This window comes from Ambystoma mexicanum, chromosome 4q (assembly GCF_040938575.1).
Source record: "Ambystoma mexicanum isolate Mex_15411 chromosome 4q, UKY_AmexF1_1, whole genome shotgun sequence".
Classification (NCBI taxonomy): Eukaryota; Metazoa; Chordata; class Amphibia; order Caudata; family Ambystomatidae; genus Ambystoma; species Ambystoma mexicanum.
In genome coordinates this window covers 724,637,738-724,656,523 of record NC_090928.1, presented here as the reverse complement: position 1 = coordinate 724,656,523, position 18,786 = coordinate 724,637,738, and the positions used below count along the sequence as shown (strand labels likewise).

Sequence of the window (18,786 nt, the reverse complement as noted above, 5' to 3'; positions counted from 1 at the left end):
AAGAAAGAAGGGCCTCAAGGCCATATGTGATCATAGGGATAAGAACTTGGATATAAAGATGTTGTGTCCCGCACAGTGTAAAACCACCCTGTTGCTCGTGAAGCTAGAGATCAAAGCAGTAACTTGCGCTGCTCTATTTTTGCGTATGTTGTCTGCATGCGCAATAGTCATCATTAGGCTCAGTCTCAACTCCCAAGAAACGGTAAGAGGGCGCATATGGTATATTTATTTTACCTACTATCAGGTTAACACGGGAAGCTCTTTTACCAGTGAATCTCAGCACTTTGGTCTTATTTAAGTTAATAGTCAAGCCATTTTTGCTAGCATATTCCCATAGAGCGGTTGCAGATGGTCGGAATCCACTTATGGTGCCATCCAGTATTACCAAGTCATCAGCACAGGGGGCTTCGCCAAAGTTAGGTGGACAGTTATATGCTTCTGCTATTGCTACTGGTATGTCATATACGTACAAGTTATAGATAAGTGGCGCTATGACACACCCCTGGTTAACCCACCTGTTTTGTGTCACCATTTCAGTCATGTTACCTTCCTGATTTAATTTAAGTCTGACCATGGTATTCTGGTGCAAAAGTCTGAGATAGATCAAGAATCCTCCCGGGCATCCCACGGCTTCTAGTTTGGACCACAAATGGTCTCTTGGGATGGAATCGAAGGCAGCCTTGAAATCAATGTAGAGAGCATAAAGTGGAAGTTGTCCTCTACTAAGCGCTCTCGTGCGTAAAATGTCCATCACCATGAGATTGTGAGTGGTAGAGTAGTCCCGCCGGAACCCACTCTGAAATTTACATAGAATATTGGCATCGCCTACCCATTTCTGCATTTCACATAGCAACAATGAGGCAAATAACTTTCCTGTTGTATCTAACATAGACAAAAGTCTATAATTGTTAGGATCTAATCGATTTTCCTTTTTAAATATTGGGATAAGGATTGCTGTTTGCCAAGAGTATGGTATCCTTCCCAGAGTTAAGATCTTCTCAAACTGTAAAGTTAGTAAACTGGCCCAAAATTCTGGATAGTTTTTAATTACAACATTGGCATGCCTGTTGGGACACTGGGCTCTTGAGGACTTCCGATCTTTTATTTTATTTAGAATTGCCCCATAAGAAACATCAAAAGGAGGACTTATCAGAGCTTTTCTCAATGGTATGTTCTCAGTTACCTCATCCCCTGAGTTTCGTCCTTCCAAAATCTTTTCCCAATCCGCCCACTGATAGGGTTAGCTAATTGACCTTTATCATTGTCCTTCGCCTCCCTCAGGAGTGACCAAATACTTACTGCATGAGTTTTTAGAGCAGATAGTCTGCACTGCCCTTTGATAAGCACGATTTTGTTCTACCATTTTTATATTCTTTATGGAGGCTCTATATCTGTTTTTAACTTTCCTCACCCTATCACAGTACTGTAGCACTGGCAAATTCTTGACCTTAATTCTGCAGAGTTCTGTTCTGAGGCCCCTCTTAGCATCTCTTATCTCTTTGTTGTAGGGTAGGCTATTACCTTCAGTTCTTACCATATAACCCATACTGGTGACTGCGTGTTTGCACGAAAATGCCAGAATCCATTCTTCGATATCATTAATGGACATGGAATTGAAATCAGGAAAACTAGGGGTGTTCTTGGTGTCCAAGGCTTCAATTGCCGATCTTATATTCATATCAGACCAGCTAATTCTAGTACCTGTATTGTTGGCATTAATTCTGCTAATATTCGATTTTGGTGGGACTGACCCAGGGATGTGGAGGGTGCACTGGAGTATTGCATGATCGCTCTAGTTGTTAAAAATCACTTTCATGTCCGTAACTTGGAGCTGCATTATAGGACACATAAATATACATTCTAAGGTACTGGTGGCTGCCCTGTTAGTCCATGTATGTTTCCCAGGACTATCACTAAGGGTACGACCATTAATCATCTCTAGTTCCCATGATGCAAACAGTTGGAGCCATCCTAAGCCCTCTATCTCTCTTATCCCGTGGATCATTACACACTTGTCATTTAGCTTAGGGTACGATGAGATTACCCCCTCACCTGTCATATGGCAGTTGAATTCCCCCACTACTATTACTGCAGAGTTGCCTGATTTTATTATCCAAGATGTCATAAGGTCATGGAATGCTTCTTGTATTTTTTCTCTTACTACTGCTCCACGAGGATTACACAGATTTACAATGAGGAATCTCTGGGGACTACATTCCTCCCGGTACTCCACCTCCACAGCCATGAGATTATCCTCCTGGTTACAGTTAATCCTTCTGGAAACCAATGTGTTTGTCACCCCATAAGTAATCCCCCAAATGGACAACCTCTTTCGCCCCTTTTTTCTATATGCTCGGTACACCACAAAACCATCTAATATCATGGAGTCCATCGCCCAAGTCTCTTGCAGACAGATGCAACTATGTTTTGCTAAGAATTCAACAGAACCCTCTGTTCTCAGCAAATGGGCAAAACCTCTGCAATTCCATGTAAGAAACGTAAAAGCTCAGTGATTGGCTAGCACCCCCGGCAGAGATTCCATCAACCATTTGAGCACTTGTTGTACTTCAGCGAGTTCCACATTTTTCCCTTCGGTCGGTTTGAGACAGGCTGGTTCTAAGACTGGAGTTGACATATCTTCTTGTATAGAACTAGGATCCATCTCATTTAAGTCTGCATCAATGTCAACATCAACTGCCCTCAGTTCATCTTTGTACTTTCTAATCATCCGCGGTGTGGATAAGAAAGTACAATGTAGAGCAGAGACATTGGGGTTTGGACCTTTCAGTGGTTCAACAAATAAAAAAACAACAGATGTAAGAACTCGAAGTTGCGGTACACAGTTGAATCTAACTAATAGCTAAGATCGTGCTAGCCAGCTGTTTTTGCAACCCTGATATAAGTTCTTAATCAGGCAATGCGATTGTCAGTGGTGTCTTTACAATCTTTACCCAGCTTGGGTGATGTAGGCACCGGAATTTCTCCTTTGCCCACTGTTCTTACTGCTTTCTCTGGGCTCACTGGTGATCTTAAGTCTTCTCCCAAATCCTCTATCTCCAGTAATTCCTCATCATCAACCAGATGTTTCGTCTTCTCTTCCTCCGGTAGTATGCAGCTAGTTAGGCAAACCTTGGCCGGAGAGGCCCTTTCCTTCGCGCTAGCTATTATTTTCGTAATTTCTTTAAGCAGGAATCATACGTTGTCAGGGCTCCCAGTGAGAAGGGGGGAGCACTTGGTTTTTTGTTTCTTAATGCCTTCCTCGCTAATCTACGCTGCTTCCATGAGTAGAATACTTGAGGACCTTGTTCTTGGTCTAAGTTGATCTCATTGCCTTGTTGTACATCACTTCCTTCCACACTATAGATAGTTTCGAAGGGGTTAGCTTCAGCCTCCTCCGAACATTGCTGCTCTTCACTTCCTTCCGCAATGCGAATAGCTTCGGAGGGATTGTCTTCCACCTCCTCGTCATCTAGTTCCTTCTGTTCCTGTGCCATGGTAAGGATGTTAGTGTTTGCCAAAATACGTCCAGACATTTGTAGGAGGATCTTAAGTGCAAATTGGAGTGATGCGACTGAGGACTGAAGTACAGCAATCTCATTTGCACCAGGATACAGACAATCAGGATCTTCCGCCTCTTTGTCAGGTACATCCTCCATGGAAGCCATTACTGGGTTAGGGGAAGCCAGCATTTGCCCATAGCTCCCACTGGAGTTGAGTAGACCAGGCTGGATACTCGTATTACTTTCATTGTGAGTTAAAGTGCCACTTACCACCGTTATTGGTATTTGCGATGACATCCCTCTCTGTATATTTAAACACAGCTCCCTCCATTGAAATGATTTGAGTTCATGAGAATACTGCCACTAGGGCCTGGAACTGATGTTTCCTCAATTGTTGTTGAATTGATTTCCGGGAGTGGATTCACAGGGAAGAACCCAGTAATTACACCTTGATTGGCCGGCTTGGAGTACTTCATTTTCTTTTTAGCTTTAGATTTGTTCTCCTTCGCTTGCATCTCCACGTTCTCCTTCTTAGGTTGTGTCTTTGTTTTCCGTAAATTGTATTTAGATTGGGCGGCCCTTTTTCCATGCTGCATTTCAGAATAGTCAGTAGATATCGTATCCAGTTAAGATCGTCTGATCTTTAGTGTAGCACTTTCCACCCGTTATTATAGTGGCTAAATCAACGGCCAGCAGGTGACAGGGCTAACATTCCATTATATTATGGAGAGTGAGAAAAATTACCCCACAGTCACCTGTAGATTTCCTGCTTGTCAGGCTCAGGAGCATTTAGCAGATTAGAAGTACAGTCTCAATAGTTACTCTTAGATGGATTTTTCAGCCTGACCTGGATCAAAGGCTATAAGCCTGCAGTCTCCTGATCATGTGTCTTATGTTCCAGGTTGCACACCAGATTGAAGTAGCCACCAACCTACTCCAATGTTGGTTAAATGGTCAAAAGGCGCCCAATGCTGCACCCTTGGTCGGATCACTCCTTCATACACTTTCAATCGACACTTCCTATCACTCATCCCAGGAAACATGAACCCATGCACGAATCGCTTGGACGGAACATGAAGCTGGTTACGCCTTCTATTCTTTCAGCATGCTTGGAGATGATAATGGAATCTGCTAAGGACGTAGACAGTCAGAAGTACTTATTAGTACCTATAACGATCAAATTTTAAAAATGCTGGATCATGTTGCACCTTTGAAGGTTAGAAAGGTTAGAGATACCCCTAACCATCATCGATGGTTTACTCCAGCATTGGCAACATTGAAAACAGCTAAATGACAGGCGGAACATACCTGGCAAAAAGATAATACACCAGAAAACCTAGAGATCTGGAAAATTAAGGCTAAGGAATATAAGTTGAAAATTGTACAAGCTAAGCATAACTTCTACAACAATCTAATTACTAATGCTGGAAATCAAACCAAAGAGCTTTTTCCTCTTCTAAGATCTTGGGAAAAACCTGCAAGTATAAACCCAGTCATTAAACCCACTAGGGATGATTGTAAAAAGGTACAAAAGACTTTTTCCGATAACTTGAAAACGGCCCAAAGCAAAATCCTCCAAGAACTAGCCAAAATAACTCTCAGTAGCACCCTCAGCGAACCTAATCATGACAGTGATCGAGAGACACAGTCTAAACCCAAAGTTACATCTAAATCCTTTTCCAAAGGAGAACAATCTCCGCAACAACCCCAAGCTAAGTTTAATTTCAAAGAACACACTATAACAGACATTTGTAACATTATGCGAGCCATGCACCCGACTAGTTGTCCTGGTGAACTTCTACCATCGAAAATCATATTAGAATACAAGGACGTATTTGCCCCTTTTCTTTGTCGTTTTGTAAACTCCTCTTTTCGTACTAATCACATTCCCTCATCTATAAAGCATGTAGTAGTTACTCCTTTGTTGAAAAAGGTTGGTTTAGACCCTAATGATGCCGCAAACCTCGGACCAATCACTAACACCCTTTTCTTCCTAAAACTTGTGGATAAAGTGGCCACGTTACAACTGCAGGCACATGTGGCAGAAAGAAATATCTTTCATACCAAACAGTCAGGGTTCTGTAGTTTCCATGGCACTGAGAGTGCCTTGTTGGATCTGCAGACACACATGCTATCTGGAATGGAATCTGGATAGTCGGGACTGCTGATGCTACTCGATCTTTCGGCAGCTTTTGACTTGCTTGATCATAAGATTCTGTTAGACCGCATGTCTACGGTTGGAGGCCTCTCAGTGGAGGCAATAACCTGGCTCAAGTCATTCCTTGAAGGACGTAGTTCTCGAGTGCATTGGGGTGAGAGTGATTCTGATGCTGATATCACCATCTGTGGAGTCCCTCACGGGGCTTGCCTCTCCCCCTTGCTCTTTAACATTTATATCATTCCTTTATGTAGGGATCTTGAGAATTCAGACCTCTTTTTCTGCTATTATGCAGACGACTTCCAGTTGACACTCGAGGTCAATGGAGACCATAGTAAGGACCAACAAAACTTAGTCTGGGTCTACCAAATGGTAAAAAGCTGGATGGCAACAAATTGGCTCTGCCTTAACTCCACCAAAACAGAGCTAATGCTATATGGTCCCAGACAAGCCAGAGAGAAGTTGGGTTCTCAGTATAACAGCTTTTTGGTCGATGGCTGTCAGATACCAGTGGTATCCAAGGTTAAGACCTTGGGCACCTATTTGGAGGCCAGTTTAGACAACAAGGCCCACGTTGACGCTATTGTGAAAAGCACTAACTATCATCTGAAAGTGCTTCGTCAAGTCGCCCCGCTGGTCTCAGAGGAAAACGGAAAAAAATTAGTCCGCGCCGTAATACTGCCTAGAGTGGACTATTGTAACGTTCTTTTGGGAGGGGCGAAGAAAGTTGACTTGCAAAGACTCCAAAAGATTCAAAACTCTGGAGTACGCATTGTCTTTCTGATGAAGCGCTTAGAGCCCACATCCGCAGCTAGGAGGAGTCTCCATTGGCTGCCAGTTTCAGCTAGAATACAATTCAAGATCCTGACAACCTGCCATAAATGTATCTATGGTGATGTGCCCATATATCTCAAGAATAGGTTAAAGATATACTTACCTAGCAGATCTCTTCGCTCAGCTAAATCCTGCTCTCTACACGTCGATCGAGTGAAAAGAGCTTGTGGCAATGGCCGCGCCTTTCATGTACAGGCCGCACAGGCCTGGAATGCCCTTCCGGTGTCTCTGCATAATACAAACAATCTTATGATGTTTCGGAAACAGTTAAAGACTTTCCTCTTCTCATAATATTCTGATCCAGCTACCTATGTGTATTAGATAGGGCCTACTTTCTTTTCTTCCGGCGCCTGGATGCCTTCGGGCTTTGGCGCCATACAAATGAAATAACATAACAAATGAAATAACATAACTTGTATCCTCCAATCGTCAATCCCTGGGAGCTCCTGTTCCTGATCACCAGCTAGAGATAGCGGTCAGCATATGAGTCTGGATTGAGGCCAGGTCCAAAAAAGGGAACGGCCGTAGTTAGATCGTCAATCAATGGAGGGGGGGTCCAATGGCCAGGCAAGGTATGCAATCCCAACAAGGAGAGCTATAGCTAATAGTACTAATGGTGTTATTGCAATATGCACGCATTCACTGCTTCATATGCTGATGAACCCGCTAACCTCAGTAAATAATAGATTAGATGTACTTTAAACAGCCACTGGAGGGGCCCGGGACAACAGATATTCCTCACTACCTATCCTGTGGCTCTCCACTCAGGCTCAGTCCCTACTAAATTGTGGGGCACAGGCTCACAGGCTCACCATCCGCTCCTTTATGGAGCCCAGCACTCGACAATCGGCAGCTAGAGCTCCCCCAACATACCTCTGTTAGCCGAGTCGAACTGGCAATTAGCTCCGGGTCTGCCCACAGCAAACAGCCCGCACTGCCCAAGGGCAATCCTTCTGAGCAAACCTCTGTGGGACAGCTCTGAGTGGCGGCCGGCCCCTAGGACTAGAATTTCAGGTAGCTTGCGCCACACTGTCGGGGAATGTTTTCCGAGCACAGTGTCTTCCTGGTGCAGTACGATCAGCGAGCCGAAAATGCTTTGAGGAAAGAACCACTCAACGTGAATCAAGCCGCACTTGTCCTCGCGAGTCTGTGACTCAATGCTCAGTACCAAGGCCGCTTCCGATTCAACAGAGTCAAACACCTTTGAACTGTGATCATGTGTGTCACACTTGCTATGCTCGGTCGCTCCTGCATTTTTGAGGCAAACGTTTACACCCAGCCACCAAAAAACGTCCCCAGCCACCACTGGAACGTGCACCAGTGCTTCCAAACAGGGCATTATTCAGATAATGAATTTCTAACCAGATTCTGAAACCATTTCTTGACACAAATGATGAGATGGGCTAGAGCATCTCTTCGCTTGCGCTAAGAAAAGGAGCAGGCGCATTCTCAAGGGGCATCTGAATGAGAGCAGCTTAGATGCACTCCTTCAGACGCCCCTTTTCACTCCTTTGCACATTTGCAAATATCAGGGTGAGTTTCTGCTAATTTTAAAGGTGCATCCTGAATTCGCGGAAGAATCAAATAATGACAGCGTCATTTCAGAACCCGTGATAATTGTTTCTTCATGTGTGACAGCGGCGGCTTAATGTGCATCTGTCCCACTTGCATTTCCATCCCCCAAACAGGGATGGTAATGCGTTTTGCTTTTGAGTATTTCACAGAAAGGGAGAACGCCCCCCCCCCAAGATGTCCTATATGAATAAGTGATGCAATCCAACATGTGCTGCCCTTTCCGTTGCATATCCCTATCACACACAGTATGGGTCTAAGCCAGAAATGTCTTTGTAAAGGCATGTGCATAGGGGATTTTTGTGGTTTCAATGAGCACACAGGCAACATATATGGGCTTCGTTCACCAATGAACTTGAACACAGAATGCAACAGGTATGTTGCCTTCTCATGTCTGTTCTCGTGTCTGCAACTGCATTTCACTCCTCCAAGCCCCTGATTCACAAAAGGGACCTGTAAAATGTATTAAGGCTGTTGTGTGCCAGGGACCTGCCTTCATATGTAAGCCTCGGGGACATTCCCAATACCTATGAATGCATGGAAACCCTAAACCCATGTGGGGACCTCGGGCCAGGCCCCTATACACATGGATTCAGTGAGCACAATATCAGTTTTTACAAAACACTCATGCTTTTCATCAACAATTCCACCTTATCAGAACAATTGTGCCATATGTCTGAAAAGAACCATGGTAGCATTTTCCGTACACAGCAGGTTCAGAGGTCACAGGTGCCCTGTTTGACAGATGCATCTGATAGCAAAGCCACTGCAGACAGAGGTTGCATTTAAATCTGCATCGTTGACCCAGAACCTTAATAATTATGACGAGCTACCACCTCATGGCTGGATAATCTTGAAATATAAGCCATACCTACATTTTGGTATGGTGGCTGGTAATTCACAAAACTATTAAAGACACATCTGATCTGTAGCATAGCAGAGTCAACCCTGTCAGCTCAGGCCAGCTTTTATAGGCTATGTGGATTCCAGGCAGCCTGACACTCTGCATTCGAGTGAATGAGACAAAAGGCAGAATGCCTGCCTCTACCGACTCCCTGGGAGGATGAGTAACTCTTCCCTGCCAGTCCCTGTAGCTCAACCAGGCCATCTCCCGAGAGCATCCTTTAAAGAGGCGCTTCCGTATCGACTGCCTCAAAAGGGGTGGCAAACCAGAGAGTCTTTGAGGTTGTAGGCTTGAGAAAGGGGTGGAGTTAGAGCAGTCAGAGAGCACACATGGGTTTGAGTAAGGGTTCCTCCATCGTGCTATTATGTGGGCATTTTTCCCCATCTGTTCCCTCCAATTACTGCGGAACAAGGCATTTTGAGTGTGAGCAGACTGGTATCACATCAGGTGGCAAGGGCCGTCAGGACAAGGTCAGTAATTTTCAGTCTCTGTTCTCCCAAACTGGGGAGTTTTGCTCACAGAGCAGCAGGCCTGGGTCCTCAGCAAAGTCACCCCCAATGTGCTCTGGGGATGGGTAGTGAGCAATGCTTTCTTCTGCTTTAGAACACTGTCTTCACATCTGGCAGAGGGTTTTTCAAATGACTGCTTTCCCAACTGGGTCCAGGTGAATTCTTACTGATGTCCCTGAAGTTCCAAAAGTGAATTAAAGGTGTGGGAGACCCCCTCTTTTATAGGTAAAAGATCACAGGGGACTGGATAAAAGCAAGCCTGCTTAGGATTCCAATCCTCTCCCATCTTCAATCCAAGCATCGAACCACCAGGACTTTGGATTGCGCAGCTAGATTTGAACCACTGGAGCATTGCGTCACTCATCGACCCAACCAGCAGTACGCAGTATTTTGAACCACGCTTGATCGTCGAATCACTACTTGTGATCCCTTGACCTGCATGACTCGTTGCATTTTTCGACCGGCATGGAGCTTCCCTGAACCCAACTTGACACAGACTTGCCCTTAAGCATTGTGTCCCAAAGCCGGGTTTGACCCAGTCAAACCGCCTAAGTAATGGAATTATGTACTATTGAGAGCCCCTGTCTCATTGGTTCATGTTTGGATAAGGCCTAGAGACTGAATAACGCCCTTGTTGCAACTTTCTCCTAAAGTACATATTATCTGAGGGATATTATTGCAATACTTGCCTTTTTACTCCCTGCTAAATTATCCAGAGTGCACACATATTTGCTCTAAATGTTCTGTCTTCATTTACAGGGGTCGGTTTGTGTAGTGTTTTTATTAGTTGTATAATTGATTCATTTAATTTAAGTATATATAATTCGATGGAACATTGATTGGACATTCTTTTATTTTGGAACTGTTGTGCTATTCCTTCTAAGTTTGCTACTGTCTCACATTCTCACTGCTTCGAATAGCGTACACTTACCTAGGCCCACGTTACTACAAAGGGGGGGGGGATACATCTCTTGACTGTGCCTGCTTTACCTCTATGATTGAGATTACTGCTTTTTTGCAGAAGTGTGAGGGCTGAGTAGGTGGATTAGCCGCTACTCGTCTGGGTACTCCGGCAGAGCAGAAGTCGTTACAGCATGGCATACACCAATGGACAAAATACAGTGCAAAATGGGTGCAAATGAAAGGAGTACTGACAATGTGCTTGTTTCATTTGCGTTAATTGCTGAAATGCTCGGGTCACCTTATTCGCAAAGGTTACCACAGCATTTCCAGAGTGTCAAGACTGTGTTCCTTACACTAATGTATGGCAGGATAAAAAAAAACATGTAGTTGCTGGGAGTACATTTTACCGGCCAGGCCATTAAAGGGCCGTCTAGGTGAAATGCTCAAACAAAAAAAGAAAAACAAATATTTTCATCCCTGTGTGCGGGATAGAAATTCAAGTGTCAAAGCCCTGTTTTAAACTGCGGTTGTGAAACTTAAAAAAAAAAAAAATCAAGACAGGGTCAGAAATGATCCTTTCATGCTTTGCATCTGTTTCAATATGCACAGGGGGAGGGCCCTCATTCCTGGGCATTTGAAAGTGTGTACCCTTTGTAAATTCAAGATGGGTTTTTAAATGACCAGATGTCCTTTGTCAATGGGCCAGCTTGATTTCTTGGCACAAGTCAGAAGATGCGCTGGCATCTCGAGGCTCCTCGGTAACATTACTAGACTCTCAAATTCCAATGTCAAATTCGTTACGCGTAAATAGTTCATTGGTTAAATAGGGGTCCAAATCTTTAATTCTATATCCTTTTGTGCTCACCTTCTCCATGATCCTGTCAATTTGGCGATTTTGTGTGTCGATCTCGTTACCCATATCCAATGCCATGTGTCGAAGATTTCCGATCACACCACCAACCTGCTCAAGGTTATCATCCATTTCATTTTCTCGAGCATCGTTTGTTACTCTGAAATAAGAAGCACACAGATGTTGGTTTCTATCCCACAAAGTATATCAATGATGTTCAAGAAGATAAAGGATAACATTTACATTAAACATGGTCCAAATGCATATGGATAAGGTACTTTAAAACGAATTCAGCCGGATGTTTGAAGTGTTTATTGCTTTTGCAAAACGAGCCGAATGCAAAATTAGAGATTTTGCGAATGGAAAACCAACGTTTCCAATGTAAAAAGGCATATTGCAGTTCACAATTGACAGTGGAGTTTGCAATGTATACATTGAAAATGCTTGCTAATTGCAAATGGCATTGCCTGGGAATAGGCCATTCTCCTCTTCCTTGCACATCACAAGTCAACCTATCATTTTTTTTAAACTTTGGATCATGCATTCGCAAAGCATTGAATGGTTACGCAAACCCTGAAAAAATAGTAACAATTTGCAAAGTGGAAGGGATCCATGGTGGACATCTTTCACAGGGCATGGGACATGGGTGGGCTTCAGAGTGCCAGCAATGGTCCCCCTTGATTGAACATTTCCTGCACTGCTTTGGTTTCCTCTGCACTGCAGTTACTTTTCCATTGCACACACTGGCGCATTATTGGATAGCAGCCAGAATGAATACTGCACTGCATTGTGCACTGCGAAAGTGAATGCAGTCATGGAAGACTGCTGTCTCTTGCAGGCTTCTGGACCCACATGCTCTGCTGGGATGCCTCGTCAATATTCTCGAGTTGGCTCATGGGTGACCCATCGGACACATCCCATGTGCCTTCTCCTGATTAGTACATTGGTCGATCGAAGAGTGTAAAATGAGTTGAAGCAGTGCATTCACAGTGCTGTGTACAATAGGTCGGATAGAACATCTGTTCAATTCTCTTTTACTCAAGGCAACAGTTAAACCTATTATATCACATGGGACTGGGAAAAGGGGCAAGGGGGCAATTGCCCCCTAGGCTGGCTGGGTTGTTGCTCCCTGGGCCAGAGTTGCAAAATGTAAAAAGAAAAAATATTGAAAAGTAAAATCCTTCAGGATCCAGCCTGCCTCGAAGGAACCAAGTGCTGCAAGGCCTGCTCGGCTTCGGTTTAGAAGGGGTTAAACACTTGTCTTGACTTTAGCAAAGTTCCAGATGTGTCTGATTGGCCCCCACACCTGGGCCTCCACAGTGGGTGAGTGAGTGGCAGAAGAGCCTAGACACAGGGGCCTGTTAATACACCCCAGCAGCAAAGTATGCATTTAAATGATGGACTGTGTGACCCTGTATGGTAATGTTGACAACAGTGCGTGCATTACACCACTGGTCTGTTACAGCCCTCAGCAGCTTATCAGGACTCCTACTTATGAAAGAAGTAAGGGTCCAAATCGTATTTGAGTCTGTCCTGTAAGAATGTTTCCCCTGTGCTTGGGGAATTTCTTGATCACTGATTGGGTTCATTACAAAAATAGTTTAATATCATCCTGAATAGCAGCCAGTCATATTACAGTATGGTGCTTAATTAAATCATTGTTGGATTGTTTGATGTAACATTCAGGTATTAATTATTAGTATAATACAAACTAAGGGGGTCATTCAGACTTGGTATTTCAGAAAATACTTCCAATTGAAAGTTTACCATCAGTGAAGGTAGTATTTTTGCAACACCTCTACAGGTATTTTAGGAATACCACCCGGCTGGTGGTGATGCATAAAGGTGTTTTTGAAAACAACATTCTGTCATTTTACACATACATTGTGAAGGTGGAAACAGATTATCTACAGTAGTAGATGATATCACTACTTTACATGTTTGATGTACAAAAGGGTCCATTCTGATCCCTCCATACATAACATGGGTAAGGCGATGCGGGGGGAGGGGGGGTGGCATGAGAGATGGCTACCTTTTCACCCCCTTTTCATGTCTCTTTGCAAAACCTTTTTTCGCTGTTTTGAAAGGAAGCACCTGCATTTCCCTTCTGCAGAGTAAAATGGGTTTTCAAAGAATTGGGGCCCATTTTGTTTTTTGAACTCTACCTCTTAGGTGGAGGAAAAGATAGGCAGATTTTCAGCAGAAAGTCCAACTAAATTACTGTCGCCAGTATTCCCATGAAATACTGCTCACTGTATACGATCACACCCTGAATTGGACAGAAAGTAACATCGTCAGTATTTGCCAGATGCTGCCGATTTTATCATTAACACCCAACTCTGAATGACCATCCTCCCCTACATTTGCTATTTGTTGTCCTTCTCCTGAACACTCTTATCTGAGCAGCAAAAGACACACATACAAATCCACAATATATTCACATTTTAGATATATGAACATTGATACCTTCTTCCACATATATTTTACCCATTTACAAAAATGCTGAAACATATGACCCTAGTCACACAAACTGAACATAAACACACACACACACAAACACACTCGCGTGCAAATACATGCACACATACACTCCAACAGGGGTCAAGTCCAAAAAACGTAAGTGTGGGGACTCATCAACAATTTCATAAAAACAACACACACACAATATTTTCTTCTAATAGTGTTTTTGAAAACGTTAAAAGATATGCATGTTGTAAACTCTAAGTACCAATACATATTTTTCCCTGGGACTTGCAGTACCAAAATGGGACATTTTACCATTAGTTGTTTGTCATTTTTAATGAGGTTATATAGTGCAGTGGTGAAGTGTCCAGCCTACTAACCTGACGACTGTGGTTGGATCCCCGGAGTCGGATTTAATTCATTAATTCAAAGAGGACATTCAATGTTTCTCATTTTAGGTGGGGGGGACTGAGTCCACCTCTGAAAACATTGGGGGACTCTGTCCCCCCGCGTATACCTTCGACTTGAGCCCTGCACTCCGACTTCATTGAAAACACAAATAAATATAATAGATCGCTTTTGCTCCTTCTTCATCACCAGATCCCAGACGGACTCCCATTACTGTACCCTCTGCTTCCATGAATTAAAACATGTAGCCAAATTTCAAAGAAATTGCATATTGGGAGTAGAGTAAAATAAAAGCCAAGTCCCCCTTGCATCTTTTGCTCCACACTGTCCACGTACAGACCCCATAACCACATTTACCATCAAGACCCCGACCACTGCTTCTCATCATGTCTGGCGGAATCTAACTAGCAAATCAAAGTGGTCTACCATCTACATATGAGAGAGGGCAATAGAAGGGGTGAGTGACAAGGAATTGTTGACTGAGCAATGTGGGCAAGTAAAGGGGGAGTGAGCGACATAAGCGGGGGTGATGTAGTTAAGGGTTAAGGGATGGCACAGAAAGGAAAATGAAGTCTGAAAGTTAATAGCAAGGAAGGCGGTAAAGGGGCATTGAGGATGTGGTGCAAAGGATGGACATCAGGGATTGATTGGTAAGGCAATAGAGTAAATGAGACAGAGGTACACATCTGTAAAGAGAGCTCAGAAGATGTAATGTCTGTTGCTGAGATCTGTGCCTAATGTGCATGCCACTGCATCTGATTGTAGGACTGACACAATCCCTTTCTTTTTTCTGAGCAAAGTGATACATTCTTGCTACATTAACATTGTTTCAAGTGAGACGCCTCTTATATGTTGTCAGGTTGCATTATCATGTGGATTGGTGCTTTGAAATTCTGATTAATTGAACAGTGTACTACTTTATGACTTGACATGAAGTCTCCTCTGCTGTTTAAATTTGACGCTGTGGAACAGAGAAGCTATCTACAATTCAAATATTATGCGATGCTGAACAATGTACTTTTAATCACTGTGCCTTGTTTTCCTTAACTGTCTGCAGGTGAAGTCTCATTCATATTGGTTTATAATCTATATTGTTTCTCCATAAATAAATATTAACCATTTATATAATGTGTACTGGTGGGGAGTCAGTATGCCAAGTGAGGTTCTTATGTTGTGGGGTAGGTGGACAGGGTGCCAGGCATGGATTTTGCATTGTGTGGTGAAGAGACAGGGAACCATGTATTGGTGTTTTGCTCTGCCAGCGCGTATTTGGCTCTTAGAACAAAGTCAGACCCCCTGGCTCTACTCTATCAATACATTCTCTAGCATCTCCACCTCTTTACACTGGTTTAAAACTAAAGAAGTGATGGGATGGAATCAGAGGGGAGGAGATGTATCCTGCTAATACATTTAAAACTGGGACATGAGGAAACCTGTGTTTAAATTACCGCTTTCCCATTTCACCAAATAATTATATCCTGGTGAAAACATTTTACTGGGATGCCGATCTCTAAGAAAACACAAATGTAACTGAAAGATATGTTCATAAAAGAACATTAATGTCAATAATGTCTAACATATATACGTGAGGATGCGTAGGTGGTGGGAAGAGGTTGGTATTGAGTTTAGTTGTTATGGAAGTTGGGGCCGCAGATTGGGGACCTGGGCCACTGCACCATGGGCCAGAAAAGTGTACTTGCCCCCAGGCCAAAGGTTGCTAGTTTGCCACGCCCCCTGTCAGAGACCCCATGGCTACTATAATCTTACGTAAAGGTATGACTTATGTTTGTGATATTTCTACACTGCGTCATGCTGGTAAGAAAACATGTTCTCTGAAGATCGTAAACAATTCTAAACAAGACTCATTGATTGACGGTGGAATTAAGTATTAAAAGGAGCTTTAAACTTTTACAGGTAGGTAGTAAAGGTCATAGAGCAATAGTAACTTTGAACACAGAGGGGGGTCATTAGAACTTGCTGGTAAACGTTAAAAGTGCTGCTAATACCATCTAGCAGCACTTTTACCGGTCTGGCAAAGTACGAGCACTCTGGAACACAGTTGCCAGAATTACTGGCACCGGTATCACCTCATCTGGAATTACCAGCACCAGTAATACCGGCAATGGAAATACCAGCAACGCATGAAACCTTTGCTGGTAATACCTGCACAATGGTATGACCGGCACATTACAATCAAGAATTTGTTGGTAATACCGGCATATATTTGCTGGTAATATTGGCAGAAGCAAGGTAGAGATAACATCACCTCGGAGCAGCCAGTAAATTGACACAGAGAGAAGTAAGGCTATGTGTTCTTCCAGTCCACCAAGGTGCACACAATTCACACAGGAACAGTACTTAAGGGCTACACCTTCCCCAAGAACACTTTCCAACACAACCATGCTGCCACTCATTGCTGCTAGCATGGACCTGGAGGTGCTCCATGCTAATGTCCAGCTGCTGGTACTGGAGCAGCAGCAGTGGTGACAGGAGTCCAGGAATAGAAGGAGGAGGAGGACGAGAAGGAGGAGGCTGGGGATACAGGTGGCAAGGCGGAGGCGTGACATGGTCCCTCGCACAAGGGCCATACCCTGGGCACTCACAGACAGCCAGATACGTGCCCTGTACCGCCTAAACAGCGAGACCATTCATGAACTCCTGACCCACATCCAGGAGGACATTGGGAGCAGGATCGCATCAGGACAGCCATACCACCGCTGGCAAAGCTGGTATCGGTCCTGCACTTCCTGGCCAGTGGCACGTTCCAGCACTCAGCTGCATGGCATTTCACAGGCTGCCTTCTCCAGAGTGCTGGTGCAGGTACTGGAGGCCCTCCTGTGCCGTGTGGGCCAGCACATCATCCTCCTCATCACAGAGACATTTTTGGGTGCCGGAATCAAGGGCCTCCTCATCCCCATTCTGCCCCATAGGGCTGAATAGGGATGGGGACGTCGGATGCACCGGCACAACTCTGCATGTGCTGGTGCATCTGACATGCTCAGCTCGTGGGTGCCGATACACCTGCCAGGAAAAACCTGGCGAGTGAAATGGTTCCTGCGAGCAGAGCCCGTAGTATGGCGGTCCGGGAAGTACAGTACCGGCATGCTTAGCGGTACCATACTTCCCAGACCTACATGCTCGTAATGAGGGCCATTGTCTCTGTGCACCCAATAGGCTTCCTCACTCACTGTTGTCTCGCTTTTTGTTCCCTGCTGTTTCTTTTGTGTTTTTCTCCCTCTAGGTTGTTGTTCCTGTGCTGTTACGTCCATACTGCCTCTGTTGTGCCTGCTAGGCCTTTTTGCCTCTCTATGTTCCTTCCCCTGCATGTTACTGCTGATTTATTGTTAGTTGTACATTAATTCTGCTTCTATTGTGTCCCCTAGGTGCCCTTTCCCCACTAGGGTCCATGTCTGTGTTTAGTGTTGGCTTTTGTTGGCGCCAACTAGGCCTACTCTTCTGTGCGTCCACTTGGGCCACTGTTGGTTGTTGTTTCACAACCCCCTCTCTCTAGGCCTGCCTCCTCTGCCCTTTCCCCTGTGCGTTTGTTCCCACTGTTGAGTCGACATGCTTCTGATTGTGCTTCTCTGTTGCATTCCTTACTGTCCCTCCATCTGTGCCCCCCCGCTATGTCCCTAGTGGTGCATCCTGTGTGGCGTAGTTCTGTGCGGTGCTTCCTCTCCTCTCTCTTCTCCCTCTCACTTTTCCCGTTCCTTCCACCTACACCCTTCTATGGTGCTCTCAGTCTCACCCATCTTCTCTAACTGCTTTTCTATCACCTATCCTATGCCTCTCACGAAGTCTGGAAGTAAGAAGTTCAAGAAGGACATCTTGGTCTCCAATACAGGCCTTCCCATCTCTAACATCCACATCAGTGCCTCCTCCAGACATTGACATTCTCTTCGTCGTTCCCTCTCCGGACCTATGGACCCTACACATGGTCGCTGTTCTCTCTCCTTTCTCTTCATCCCCCATACATGGTGACACAAGATGGTAGGTCCACTTGGCCTCCATCATTAATGTCTATCTAAATGGGACCATCATGGTCCAGGGCACTCAGCCCAACCTCCTCCTCCTGGATAGGCGTCTCCCATGTCTTATCAGCTTCCTCCCTTCTCCTGCTACACTATCTACCACCTCTCTGGCCCCTCAGTCACCTTCTTCCTCTACCACTCTGGTTCATTTGCCACTCCCTTCCACCTCCACTGCCTCCTCTGTGGCTCTCCCCTCTTCCTCCTCTCTGGGCCCTTTACCACCTAGCGCTACCTCTACCACCTCTCTGGCTCCTCTTCCACCTTCCTCTTCTACCACTCCAGCTCCGCTGCCACTCACCTCCTGCTCTGCTGTCTCCCCCTTGGCGCCCGCCGCTTCCTCCTCTCTGGGCCATCTGCCCCCTCCTTCTACCCCTGCCCATTCTTGTACCTCTCTCCTGTACCCCACCCCGGAAGTCTTTCAAATTTGGCAACCTGGTTCACATAGCTACTCTCAATGCTTGCTCTGCTGTCAAACACTCCTTTGACATCTGCCACCTCCCCGAAGACCTTGATCGTGATGTTCTCGCTCTCACTGAGACTTGGTTCATGGCCAGATATGTCACAAGTTTTGACACTCTCCTCCCGGAGGGCTACAAGATCCTTTATGAACCCAGGGCCAATTGGGCCACAGCTGAAGTCCATCAGACGGAATCA

At 44.8% G+C, this 18,786-nt stretch overlaps 1 protein-coding gene across 4 annotated transcripts in view; it reads right to left on the bottom strand.

The window, feature by feature from the left end:
* LOC138467966 (synaptosomal-associated protein 25-like) overlaps positions 1–18,786 on the bottom strand; it is a 752,318-nt gene that overhangs the window by 42,545 nt on the left and 690,987 nt on the right. For all 4 annotated transcript variants that reach the window (XM_069608316.1, XM_069608318.1, XM_069608315.1 and 1 more), the window contains one exon: positions 11,246–11,390. In XM_069608316.1, the coding sequence (XP_069464417.1) occupies positions 11,246–11,390 (145 nt within the window). The remainder of the gene's footprint in view (positions 1–11,245; positions 11,391–18,786) is intronic.